The sequence below is a fragment of the Spermophilus citellus genome (genome assembly GCF_964194105.1).
Source record: "Spermophilus citellus genome assembly, chromosome: 9".
Taxonomy (NCBI): Eukaryota; Metazoa; Chordata; class Mammalia; order Rodentia; family Sciuridae; genus Spermophilus; species Spermophilus citellus.
The window spans coordinates 106,306,766-106,320,635 of record NC_138191.1 but is presented as its reverse complement, the minus strand read 5'-3'; the positions used below and the strand labels follow the sequence as shown (position 1 = coordinate 106,320,635).

General features: G+C 44.0%; 1 protein-coding gene across 3 annotated transcripts in view; it reads left to right on the top strand.

Annotated features, from left to right (window-relative positions):
• Positions 1–13,870, top strand: part of KDM4A (lysine demethylase 4A) — a 54,641-nt gene that overhangs the window by 35,463 nt on the left and 5,308 nt on the right. For all 3 annotated transcript variants that reach the window (XM_081307241.1, XM_081307242.1, XM_081307243.1), the window contains exons 13-19: positions 1,819–2,000; positions 3,944–4,148; positions 4,679–4,755; positions 5,410–5,465; positions 7,533–7,641; positions 7,950–8,135; positions 11,434–11,604. In XM_081307241.1, coding sequence (XP_081163367.1) covers positions 1,819–2,000; positions 3,944–4,148; positions 4,679–4,755; positions 5,410–5,465; positions 7,533–7,641; positions 7,950–8,135; positions 11,434–11,604 — 986 coding nt within the window. The remainder of the gene's footprint in view (positions 1–1,818; positions 2,001–3,943; positions 4,149–4,678; positions 4,756–5,409; positions 5,466–7,532; positions 7,642–7,949; positions 8,136–11,433; positions 11,605–13,870) is intronic.

Sequence of the window (13,870 nt, the reverse complement as noted above, 5' to 3'; positions counted from 1 at the left end):
TTGCCAGATCCCTTCATATTGAACATGACTGTGAGGCAGATTAGAAAATGATTTGTCTTTACTGCCAGAAGATACCTAGTACAATTCTTAAAAATATAAATTTTAATTCTTAGCTTCCTGAGACACTGGATTCAGAACACAGGCTGTTATTGGCCAGCCTCTGGTCAGACTTAGCATTACATTGTAGGGCTAAGATAAGGATTCACTGTGGACATGTGGCACTGCTCTCCTCTTAGGCAGAGCCAGGAGGAATTGGGGATTCCCTGCTCATAATAGGCAGATACCCACTGACCTTTCCAGGGGAAGCTGGCAAGTCCTCACCAAGGACCATCATGTGACAAACTTTAAAGTGTGCCAGTTCCCTTTTATTTTTCATTCCTTGTTTCCCTTTAGTACAACTGAAGGGAAAATTCATGAAGGGAAAGGACTTATGGTGCTGACATTTTAGAGGCAACTAATAATAACAGAGGGAAGGAAGATGGAGCCTCACTTTGCTATCCTTGGAGAGGGCAGAGGGTTGAATGTGGCAGCTCTTAAGGGGAGCAGAACAGGCTGAGCTCCTGGGTAAATTAATTATTCTTGCCAGAGAAACGGTACAGGCAAGACCCACTGCTGCGACCAGCGTGGCCAAACTAGCAGGTTCTGGCGAGGGCGATAGGAGATTAGAAAAAATAAAGAGTCACACACGCAGATCTTGAAGGTAAAGCTGGGATCTGGTGGAGCACTGCTCTCTGATGAAGAAACAGGTCTAAAGAATTACACCAGCAATCTTTATTATATATGTCTCATTAATCAGATTAAAGACTGTGCAAGCATTATTCTTTGTATTCATGAAAGTTAAAGGAGTTAGCAACAGTATGCAGCTATTTCCTCAGTTACATTCTGCAGTTGCAGTATGTAATGTTGGAAATGCTCAAGAAAGTTCATTGTTTAAAGTTAATTTGTGGGGGCTGGAGATGTGGCTCAGCGGTAGCGTGCTCGCCTGGCATGTGTGCGGCCCAGGTTCGATCCTCAGCACCACATACCAACAAAGATGTTGTGTCCGCCGAGAACTAAAATATTAAAAACTCTCTGTCTCTCTCTCTGTCTCTCTCTCTCTTTCTCTCTCTCTCTCTCTCTCTCTCTCTCTCTCTCTCCCCCCCCCAAAAAAAAAAAAATAAAATAAAAAAATAAAAAATAAATAAAGTTAATTTGTGGCAGATTCAGGAGCAGTGGAACTGGTTATCTTAGCAAGGAAGTTCCTTCATTCCCAGGAGCTGTGTGCCTGAGAGCAAGGTTGAAGCTGATAAGACTAGCAACAGGGTCTCCCTGTGGAAAGCATTACCATAGCAATTGGGCATTCTACACTTTTGCATAGAAACTTTCCCAGTTATCACGCATGCCACAGCCATGAAGTCATCGGGGACCCCAGTCTCAGATACTGGTCTCCCAATCACTGTCATCGCTCTCCACAACCCACGACATCATCTAGGTACCAAAGGGGTCTGTTTTTTTTTTTTTTAATTTTATTTGTTTTAATTAGATACACATGATCTTGACAATGATCTTGACATATCATACATTTGAATCAGATGGGGTATAATTTCTCATTTTTCTGAGTGTACAGGTTGCAGAATCACATTGGTCATGCAGTCACGTATATACATAGAGTAAAGGGGTCTGTTAATAATCATTTTACCCTTGGCCTTTGCAACCCTTAGGAGTCTTTGGTTCAGTCCAAACCAAGGTCTAGGAGTCCTGACTGAGCTTATCTGCTCTTTAGGCCATACCACTTGTGTGCATGGCTGGTGCTGATTTATGTTTCTTTTTCTCTCCTAGAGACCTCTGAACAGCTGTCCCCTGAGGAGGAGGCTGAGGAGACAGAGGCCTGGGCCAAGCCCCTAAGCCAGCTGTGGCAGAACCGACCTCCGAACTTTGAGGCTGAAAAAGAATTCAATGAGACCATGGCCCAGCAGGCCCCTCACTGTGCTGTCTGTATGATCTTTCAAACGTACCATCAGGTAGGACCACTCCACATTCTCTGTGTACCTAGGACCAGTAATCATAGGAAGCTAGATTTAATTGTGGGTACTTTTTGTTTGTCTTAAGAGGGGCTTTTTTTCTCCCCTATTTTCCTCTTTTGCCCCACTCATGTGAAATAGGAATTTGGGGATAGAGGGGGGGAAAAAAGTACTGAGTTAAAGAGAAGTGCTCACAAACTGTTGGAATGCAAAGCAACCTAGCACATACATCCCTGTGACCATGTCCTTGCCTGCAGAAAATAGCATGATGTGAGGGCAATGCACAAGTACAAGGATATTTGCCCCTAAATTGTGTAACTCTGATTGCTAATTTATGAATATTAACACCCTACACAAGGGTTACTTCTCTCTCAAGATAGCCCATATTCTTTCTTCCACCTTTGGTATGTAATCCTTGCTTTCCTAAATAAATCTCTGCTTGCTCCTCAATATCTGACATATGGTGAAATTCTTTTCCATCACATATGTCATGGACCCCATTATCCTGAGTTGAAGTCCTGGTCTTTCATACCTTCTCCAGTCCTCCTCTGGTGACACTTTTATTGGTCAGTTTTCACAGGGCAGATGAACCAGCACTGTGGATTTTTACTTAAGAATGCTTTGGAGATGATGTGGCTCAGGCTCTCCTTGAACTTGCACTCATCACAGACTTTAACTGTTTGCAGAGAATTTTGCTTTTTTATCATCCCATCTAAGACTCTTCCTCCCAGGTGTTGTGTAGTTCTGGTCAGTCAGGGTACAGGGCTGTTATTTATCAAAGCCTGAACTTCAGGTAAAAACCAGATCCTCTGATGTTGTCACCTTTTTTTCTTTCCCATTGTCACAGTTGGTGTTACCAGTGACCAGAAGTAACTAGGGCAGGGCAGAAGCAGAGGGCCCGATTGAAACAAGGGGTTGGGAAAAGCACAGCTGCTGAGCTCCTCTGTGCCTGTCCCATGCTGGTGCATTGATGGCTTCACCATCATGAATCCCTCAGGGACTGGCTCTGGAAGGCCAGGAGGCATTAATAGCAGCAGGTGCCATGTGGCCAGCTCAGGCCCAGCTGGAACCTTCACAGGGTGACATGCAGTTGAGCAGTCTCCTTTGGTGGTTAAAGGGGCATTTGCTGTCCTGAGCCTGGCAGGACCCTGGGTTCACTCATGATAAAGAGTGAAACCTCAGACCAGCACATTTTGGACTAGTAACTCTCTACTTTCCATTGACAGAAACCAAAATGAAGAACTATATGTGCCATTGTGTTGGGGGGAAGTGATTGACCTGGTGGTGGTTACTGTGAGTGAATCTACCAATTGTAGCTCTACTAAGAGTTATATAAATGGCATATATTCAGAGGGTGATGTGTTTTGGCGTTCCATCTTTGGAGTGAGTTTAACAGTGCCATCCAGCATCAGAGTCAGTATAGTTTGCCAAGGGAAGTATGTGGATGTAATGTTCTTCCTGAAGGGGCCTGAAGCCCGGAATCATAGATGGGACTCCAGCTATGTAACAGCTCAGGTGACCTGCTGACTTAGACCATCAGAGGCAATCTGTGCTGGCCCATTAGGAGCATCTGCGCTGGGTGCTGTCCCTGAGTGGGACCAAAGTGTATTACGGCACATAGGCGCCCTCAGTGGCAGCCTTGTTGCCAATATCTTGGTGCATTTTATTACCACTCAGTTTGGGAAGATTGAAATCCCAGTTGCCTCTTACCTCGCTCCCTCTTCTCAGTTGTCCCCTAGGGGCCTTTGTTTGATGCTGCTGTGAGAAATTGAATTTGAGTCATTAGAGGTAACTTCAATTAGTAGCTCTGGGATAATGGCTGTGCACCCGGGAGCTGTAGCCATAGTCATATGGATAAGAGAGGCAGCTTTCTGCTGATGGAGGTGGGAAGCTGAGAGCATAAGTGCAGCTCACTGCGTTGTATGCTTGTTTTTTCCCCTTAGGTGGAGTTTGGAGGTCTTAGTCAGAACTGTGGAAACACTTCAGAATTAGCCCCCCAGAAGCAGAGGACCAAGCCATTGATTCCAGAAATGTGCTTCACCTCAACTGGCTGCAGCACAGACATCAACCTTTCTACTCCTTACCTTGAGGAGGATGGCACCAGCATTCTAGTTTCCTGCAAGAAGTGCAGTGTCCGGGTCCATGCCAGTGAGTGCCTCTTGCCTTCCTTTGCATCCTCTGCCAGGAGCATGCTCCAGTTAATTGGAAGTCCTTGTCACATGTGGCCCTCCCTACCCCCAGTGCAAAGGCTGCTTATATGTTCTTGGAGAATTTGTTACCAATCAATGAGTTTGTTTGCACCAGTCAGTAATGTGCTGTCCTCTTGGTTGTACATGTCCAGAGGGGATTAGTTGTGTCACTTAATAGGTGTTTGTACCAGTGAATAAAGTTTGTTTTTTTTTTTTTTTTTTTTTTTTTTGTGGTGCTGGGGATTGAACCCAGGGCTTTGTGCATATGAGGCAAACACTCTACCAAATGAGCTGTATCCCCGCCCCTGAATACAATTTTTATGGCCTTGGGCCATACTGTGTATTTGAGCCCAGGGATCTCTGACCAAGAATTCAGGTGTTTTTGTAGCATTTGGTATCTTTGGGAGGTGGTCTATGGAAAAAAATTGCAAATCCATATTCTCACTCTGACGTCTGGGTTTAATTTGCTTTTCTCCGTGTCCCTATTAGGTTGCTATGGGATTCCCCCAGCCAAAGCTTCTGAAGAGTGGATGTGTTCTCGGTGTTCAGCCAATGCCCTGGAGGAAGTGAGTACTCCCACACTCTTCCTGTCTTCCCCATGAGATTTGGAATATGTTTGGGGCCGGGCTATTTCATGCTGGACTTTATGTCTACTGCAGTCCATGAAGGGCATGGTAGTGATCTCAGAGAGTATATACTATGTAAACAATTCCTATGACAGAGTAGTTGCTGCCCACTTGTGATAAGGCCTGAATGGATCTGGAAGATGTTTGCTCCTTTAATTGAAAACCAGGTTGAGGCCTTTATGTGGAATATTCATATACAACCCCCTTTAAATAATTCACCTCTGAAGTTAGAGCCTTAGGATTGGGACTTAGGTGATTCATTTTGCCCCTGGAGTGTGGCACCACCCTGCCCAGGAAGCAGACTAGGCCTTATGGTGCTTCCAGTTTTGCAACTTTGCTCAGAGTTGCTATGAACATTAACAGCAAAGAGGATTATGTTAAGTCAAATGAATACTAGGTATCTTCTGCTCCACATGGCATCTGTCTTCTACAGGGGAGTCCTGGGTATAAGGTGTATGTTTGAAGCCCTACCTATCGTTACACTGCTTTCTAAGCCCAAGGTTAGAGTTGCCCACAAAAGGTGGAGGGGAGAGCAGATTGGATGTTAATGACTTGGTAGTGACCAATTTCTTCTTCCCTCTCCCTTCTGGGCAGGACTGCTGTTTATGCTCCTTACGAGGAGGGGCCCTGCAGAGAGCAAATGATGACAGGTAAGTGTTTTGAGCAATCTCAGAATGCCCAGGCTCAGTGCTGAAGCAGTGTGGAGGGGCACTGTCTACATAAGCTCTTGCAAGTGACCCATGAGGATTTGGGAAGCACACTCTGAGGAGCTCTTAGAATATCAAGACTAATTTTAACAAAGACACCAAGGGGAGTCAAGTAGTCTCAGATCTTTTCACTCCTTTCCTCTCTGATGCAGAGATGTAAGTAACATCCTCCTTTTGGAGGAGATAAGAATGTACTTAAGAGAGTATGAAAACCCGGACAAGTCAGCGCAAGAGCTTTGTGGGCTGGAGGTGTGAACATTTACCTGCTGATATGCAGAGATGGCCATAGCCATAGTCTAGTGAGTACTTTTCAACAGAGAAAACTTTGGTTCAGACTCGTTATTTGGAGAGGGCAAGTGTCCTTAAGAAGGACACTGAGTAGAACTCAGGCAGTCCGCCCACTGTTAAATAGTGGAAAATAATGTGGAAGTTTCTGGGTTTTCCACATTAGGCAACTCATTTTCACAGAGTTGCATTTTTGTCTCCTGTTTACTTGCTCTGAGGTTTTTACCTTGAAGAGCTGGCGGTCTAAGGGGCAGTGTACACAGGTAGGTGGCAGCCAATGGTTGACATCTTGCTTCCAAGTAAAACCCTGTGGGAATGCAGCTCCTGCCTCACAGGATCTCTGTCATGATGCTTCTGATGCATGGCTGTTCTGCTGCCAGTTCAGTCCTTTAAAGCTACTTGCTCCCATTACTAGAGGAATTGTATTCTTCATAGTTTCAGGATAGGGCTGGTAATGTTCTTCCTTCTTTGAAGTGGAAATGGTTCTACTTGAGCTTTTCACCTCTGCCTTTTTTTTTTTTGTTTTTGTTTTGTTTTTTTTTGTTACCAGGGATTGAACTCAGGGCCACTAGACCAGTGAGCCACATCCGCAGTCCTATTTTGTATTTTATTTAGAGACAGGGTCTCACTGAGTTGCTTAGTGCCTCGCAGTTGTTGAGGCTGGCTTTTAACTCACTATCCTCCTGTCTCAGCCTCCCGAGCTGCTGGGATTATAGGCATCTGCCACCACACATGGCTCACCTTTGCCTTTTAATCCCTTTTATACCTTTTAGATGTACACAGAACAAATCTGTTACTGCTCCCACATAACAGTCCTGCCAGGTTTTTTTTTCCTGCTTTTTTTGGTACTAGGGGTTGACTCAGGAATGTTTAACCACTTTCTCTATATTCAGCCCTTTCTCTCTATTTTTTAAATTTAGAGACAGGGTCTTGCTAGGTTGCTGAGGCTACTTTAAACTTGCGATCCTCCTGCCTCAGCCTCCTGAACCACTGGGATTATAGGCACGTGCCACCGCACCTGACCTTGTTGAAGGTTTTCAATGACTTTGTGTGTGTGTGTGTGTGTGGTGTTGGAGGTTGAACCCAGGGCATCACACATGCTAGGAAAGTGTGCTGTACCCCTGAGCTAAAATTAAGAGCTTTTGCCATCTTAGTTTTTCTCATCTTGGCACATTCAGGTTTCCCCAAATGCCTATAACTTACTTTAATTTTCTGTGGATGTCCATTGTGTATACCTCTCAGTGAGGCCTGGGCCAAACCTTAAAGACTGAGTCTTTCATAGATAAAGAGAGCAAGAAGAGAGAGGTTATTTCAGCCCAGGGAAGAGGTTTGGCAGAAGCCTAGGGAAGATTATTGGCAGATTGGTGAATAGTGGAGATGTTTTCAAGAAGCACCTGGGTTCTGTGGTAAAGAGCTCAGTGTAGAGCTCCCTAGTTTATTTTCACTCCTGAAACCCACCACACCCAATTAACTGTGGCTCTTCTTATTTTGCCCCAGACTGAGGGAATGGTATAAGAAGTATGACCTGGCCTAACCTCGGGTAGGGTGTCCACAGTACTCAGTATGATGGCAGTATGGCTCTAACTTTCTTGACCCTGGAACTGGTTGGTGGGAGTTAGGGGCCACACTGGGTGAGGGAAGAAGCACTGTTGAGAGGCCTACTTTAGAAGGGAAGGCCACAGGGCCTTAGATCCAGAGGTGACTGGGGCCTTTGCCTTTTGGCAGATGGGTTCATGTTTCATGTGCTGTGGCAATCCTGGAAGCAAGATTTGTCAATATTGCAGAAAGAAGTCCTGTGGATGTGAGCAAAATCCCCCTGCCCCGCTTCAAACTGGTAAGGAATAAGTGATGGTTTTATAGGCCCCACATAATTACCCTAGTTATAAGTCTTTGGGTGGAGGGCAACAGTACCTTTCTGCTTGGCCCAGTGGCTACCTTTATCCCTTGGTTTTGGTCAGTTTGTGATTCTTGCCTTCTGTTAAATAACTTAACATCATATATGATTAGACATGGGATTAGAGTAGGCTGTGTGTACCTCATGTTTCTGGGAGGAGGGTGTCTCTGTGCATTTGGATGGAGTAACACTAGGGGAAACTGGACTGTCAATTCCTAGAATCATTGGCTTTCTTCCTCTGGATGCAGAAATGTGTCTTCTGTAAGAAGCGGAGGAAAAGAAATGCTGGCTGCTGTGTGCAGTGTTCTCACGGCCGTTGCCCAACTGCATTCCATGTAAGCTGTGCCCAGGCTGCTGGAGTGATGATGCAGCCGGATGACTGGCCCTTTGTTGTCTTCATTACCTGCTTTCGGCACAAGATTCCCAACTTGGAGGTGAGGAAGGGTGCAGCTCAGAAGTCCTTGATAGTCTTCAGGGCCATTTTCTCTGCATGTTATGTGCATTTATTGGGTTGGCAAGTGTTTCCTCAAGTATTGTGTTTGATGGAGAGTGCTCCTACAAGAGCCCCTTCTTAATTCATTAAGAAGGGGCTCCTGTAGGTCTCTGCCAAGCTGCTTGTGGTTGATTCTTTTGGGTTATCTGTTAACTTGGTTGTCTCTCCACTAGGATAAGCTCTTTGAAGGTCCACCTCTTATTAATCTTGAGAACTGATGGGGAGAGCTCCTGACAGTTCACCATTAACTGCTATGCAGTAGGGATTTTCGTAGTCCTCTGAATGGTGACATGCAGAGAAAGATAAGTGAAAAGTTAGCTAGAGGAGATATGAAATGGTCTGGGTAGAAGGTGGCATTCAAAGAGGTCTTGAATGTAAGAAGGAATTATGAGCAGGAAGGCATTCAGGGCTTCAGAAATAGAAGAAACAAATTTTGGAAGAATGAACATTCAAGCCGATCTTGGGCCTGTGTTGGGGGATGATACTTGAGAAGTAAGCAGCGAGGAAGATGAAGTCCCTAGGTTGCTACATTTAGGAGTTTGACCTCTCTTCCAGTGCAGGAGAACTCTGAACACTGCAATTTTGAACTATATTTTCTAACAGTCACTCTGGTGGTTTGAGGAGAGAATTCAACGAATCAGAATTTAAGGCAGGGAAACAAGTTAACATAGGAGACAGTGAGGTCTTAAGTAGGACACATAGAGTTTTAAGGTCATGTCTAACACTGAGATCCTTAACAGGTCCCATTGACAGGGTTTGTGGACTGCTATGGGGAGAGGGATGGGGGAGAGAGAGGAGAAGAGGAATGGGAAAGGAAAGTGAACATAACTGAATTTAGGAGACAGGAAGGATGCTATTACTAACTTATGATGATGTTACTAACTGCAGTCAGGATTGATATGGAGAAGGACTGGTTTGTCAGGGGAAGGGACAAGGATGAAAAAGAGGAAAGGATATGTAGATTTCGAGGTCTCTGAAGTATTCACACTTGAGCAACAGGAAGGCCAGCTAGGTTAAGGATGAGAGGGAAGATTTGGAGATTATCAGTTTCTGGAAGGATACTTGAACCCAGTTCCTATTGGAAATCAGGCTGTGGATAGTCCCAATGTAAGGAACAGATAGCAAAGCATGAACAAGTGAAAGCAGCCAGCAGAAAGATTAAGAGGGCCATATGCTACTGTAGAGAAGGCATGTCTGGTATGGTGGTTCTTGAGTACTCTAATTTGGGAGATCCATGGGACAGTCATATCAGATGCCAGTCTCTAGTGGGGGAAGTCTTTGCCATCAGCAAGTTATGGTTATAGTCTAATGGAATAGGTGACCATGCAGACTTTCAGCATTATGGTGAGTACAGTAATCAGAGATAGAGCATGGGAGAACCAGTCTATGGGAATGAACTTTTAACTCTGCTTGGGATCACAGAAAAGTCCTCCATTGACTGGATCCTTTTCTTTCACAAAGGCATTTTAATGAGCATGAGAGGTGGTGAGCAGTATGGGTGGAACCTTGAGGAGCTGGGAAAATATGCAATGTGGGAATGAGGCTTTGGAGGACTAAAAGCCTGATGTAGCATCAATTCCCAGGTCTGGTAGGGAAGTCCGAGTTTGGTCATGAAACAGTAGTACTCCATATGCTTAGGTTGATAGCTGTAGACTGCTGATGCTGAGAGGAAGTTGGGGTACTGTTGAGTATTTATCTTATGATTTCATTCTATTTGGTAAGCTTCTGCTATGTGCTAGGCACTATGTTAGATGCTAGGAAAAGTCCCTGTTCTAGCTGGGCACGGTAGCGCACGCCTGTAATCCCAGCGGCTCACAAGTTCAAAGCCAGCTTCAGCAACTGTGAGGCACTAAGCAACTCAGTGAGACCTTGTCTCTAAATAAAATACAAGGGGTTGGGGATGTGGCTCAAGCGGTAGTGCGCTCGCCTGGCGTGCGTGCGGCCCGGGTTCGATCCTCAGCACCACATACAAACAAAGATGTTGTGTCCGCCGAGAACTAAAAAATAAATATTAAAAATTCTCTCTCTTCTCTCACTCTCTCTTTAAATTAAAAAAATAAATAAATAAATAAATAAAATACAAAATAGAGCTGGGGATCTGGCTCACTGGTGGAAGTCCCGCGAGTTCAATCCCTGGTACCAAAACAAAAAGTCCCTGTCTTCAAGGACTTTTATATATGAAGTATGTATCTTCTAGTTGAAAGATATATAGGAAACCGGTAAGAAACTACACAGGAAATAGCATTTTGGATGGTGAGAAGTATAGTAGACAAAAACCAGGATGAGGTGAGTAGAAGAGTGGGTAGTAAGAAGGGCAACAGTGGGTGGTCCTCAGAATGTGAGGGAGTTATATGCAGACTACTGGGGAATGGCATTTCAGATAGTGGGATCCTTAGGTAAGAATGTGTATATTCAGAGAACAGGAGAGGGTGACATGGCTAGAGTGGAGTGGGCAGGTGGTGGGGTAGTAGGGGTGGAGGCTTGCTGGACATGAGCCTGCACCTTACTTTGTTATCCTGTTTGCATCAAGGACTAGTTTAGAATGAGAAGGGTAAGGAGAGGGCACCAGAGATGATAGGTCTCTCTCTCTTTTTTCTTTTTTGGTACTGGGGATTGGACTCGGGCACTTGACCACTGAACCACATCCTTAGCCCTGTTTTCAATTTTATTTAGAGACAGGGTCTCACTGAGTTGCTTAGCACCTTGCTGTTGCTGAGGCTGGATTTGAACTCATAATCCTCTTGTCTCAGCCTCCCATGCCACTAGGATTACAGGCGTGCACCACCGCATCTGGTGATAGGTCTCTTATAGTGGGGGCAACTTGTTATATGCAGCTGAGGAAATAAAGGAAATCTCAATCTTTGTGCCCTCACCCTGGAGGTATAGCTTAGTGCACAGATCAGTGTGGAGCATTGCCTGGTGCCCAGAGTCTCCAGTCACTGTTGATTTTTCTACCCAAATATGTGATGTGTGTGCATTAGTGCTGTTTGGTCAGTTCTAGTTTGGTCAGTTGTGCACTGGGAACTCAGGAGAACCGAATTTGTAGAGGAAAACAGAACCCTGGTTGGGATATGGGTTATCTGGAATGGTCTGTTTCCACACCCATTTCTTCTCCTTTTTCGCTTTTCCATTTCCATGATTATATTTCTCTGATAAAGGGGGACAGATTGATGTTGGTATCCATTTGCAATTCCTATCAGCCCCATATGTGAGTTACCCAAGCTTCTTCTTTCTTCTAGCGTGCCAAGGGTGCCTTGCAGAGCATCACTGCAGGCCAGAAGGTCATTAGCAAGCACAAGAATGGGCGCTTCTACCAGTGTGAGGTGGTCAGACTCACCACTGAGACCTTCTATGAAGTCAACTTTGATGATGGCTCCTTCAGTGACAATCTGTATCCTGAGGACATAGTGGTAATGTCTGCAAGCAGCTTCTGGGACGGTTTGAGACTGGGATCCTTCTAGGTCTGGCTAGCTGACAGGTTGTGGGGTGCCTTTTCTAGCCTGGTTCTGTGGTCCCATCAGTAGGTTCCCAAAAAGAAAGAAGCATTTGTACCGTTCTTTCCTTGCAAGGAAAATTGTGTACTACTAGGGTACTGATTCTAGAAGTTGGTGGGAGTCATTGTTTTTTGCAATTCTTTAAAAAGCATGCATATTTTTCAATCTCAACTATCGCTGAAGGCATCTAGTGTGGTAGAAAAGCTCAGGGTTTGGAATAAAACCAATGTGCTGGGCCGGGGTTGTAGCTCAGTGGTAGAGCGCTTGCCTAGCATGTGTGAGACACGGGTTTGATCCTCAGCACCAAATAAAAAATAAATATAATAAAAGATATGCTGTCCCATCTACAACTAAAAAAAAAAAAATGAAAACACCAATGTGTTAATATCACCATCATTGCTTTGAAGTTGTGTGACCTCAAGAAATTTTTCCAACCCTGTTTTCTTTCTTTATTTTTATTTTATTTTTTTTGGTACCAGGGATTGAACCCAGGGTCACTTAACCACTGAACCACATGCCCAGCCTTCCTTTTTTATGTTTTATTTTGAGACGTGGTCTTATAAGTCCTTATGGCCTCCCTTAGTTGCTGAGGGGGTCTCGAATTTGCAATCCTCCTACCTTAGCTCCTGAGTTGCTCAGATTACAGGCATGTTCCTCTGTGCCTGGCTCCAACTTTATTTTCTATCATGTTTTTTTAGTATGTGCATAGAACTGTGTTTGGTACTTTACAGGTTACTTTTTGGTAGAGAGCTTTAGGGGTAGGGGCTGGGGTTGTGGCTCAGTGACAGAGCACTTGCCTAGCATGCGTGAGGCACTGGGTTCAATCCCCAGCACCACATAAACAAATTAAATAAACAAAGTAAAGGTATTGTGTCCATCTACAACTAAAAAAAATAAAAAGAGAGAGAACTTTAGAGGTAAGTAGCAATGACTTGGAGTCAGCCCTGGCTTGCTTATGATATAATACCTGAGACACTAGAGGTCCTACCTCCTTGGACCCAATCTTTAGTTTCCTGACATAATATTCAGGACTTAGTCCAGGTTTCTCTTGACCCTACCCTGCCTTTTCATTTCAGTTAGTCTAAGCACAAGTTAGAATAGTGTTGCCGCTTTTTCCTTTTACAAATTGGATATTTCCCTTGTTTATACTGCATTAACAACTTAATTTGTAAAAGTGCACAAATTACTTATAAGGGTGGTCTAATGTCATCGTAAAGATTAGTATTCATAGCAGCGTTTTTTAAGTCCTTACAGTATGCCAGGAACTGTGCTAAGTATTTAAGACAAATGTGTTTCCCTTTTCATACCACGTCTGAGAAGTAGGTGTTATTATCTCTAACAATACAGTGATCTCAGAACTCATTTTTCTAAAAGTTATTGAGGACCCCAAAAAGCATATATTTTTGTGGGGTTATCTCTAGTAATATTTACCCTGTTCAATATTAAAACAGATTAATATTCCTTTTTTAATGAAAAATATCTTTTCTAAAACAAAAACCACTAGTGAGAAGAATGCCATTTTTGACCAATTTTGCAAATCTCTTTAATGATACTTCTTTATTCTGTCTGTTCTGTGGTACATTATTTTGGTTAAAGTAGAGGAAGAAAATTCAGCTTCATACAGTTATGTACTTGGAAAGGGGAAGATCATTTGAATAGCTTTCGGATCATATAATTATTCTTCTCTGATATTCCACCAAAACTCAATGAGTGGCTTTTTATGTAGGGGTAGGGTAGGTAAGAAGGATTGAATCCAGAAGCACTTAATCACTGAGCCACATCCTCAGGCAAACACCCTCCCTCCCTTTTAAATTTTGAGACAAGGTCTTGCTGAGTTGCATAGGGCCTCGCTAAGATGCTGTGAGGCTGGCTTTGAACTTGCAATCTTCCTGTAACAAGTGGCATTTTTAAAAGGTTAGTTGTAGTGTGGGATCTGAAAGCAGATCAGTAAACTTGTACTCTATTACATTAAAATCCATCGGTCTGCCTTGCACTTAGAATGGATCTTTTACCCATGCCTAATTTCATAATACCATATATTGGTCATATAGAAAATACTGGTGTAGCCAGGCACCGTCTTGCACGCCTATAATCCCAGTAGCTCGGTAGGCTGAGGCAGGGGGATCATGAAGTCAAAGCCAGTCTCAGTAAAAAGCAAGGTGCTAAGCAAATCAGTGAGACC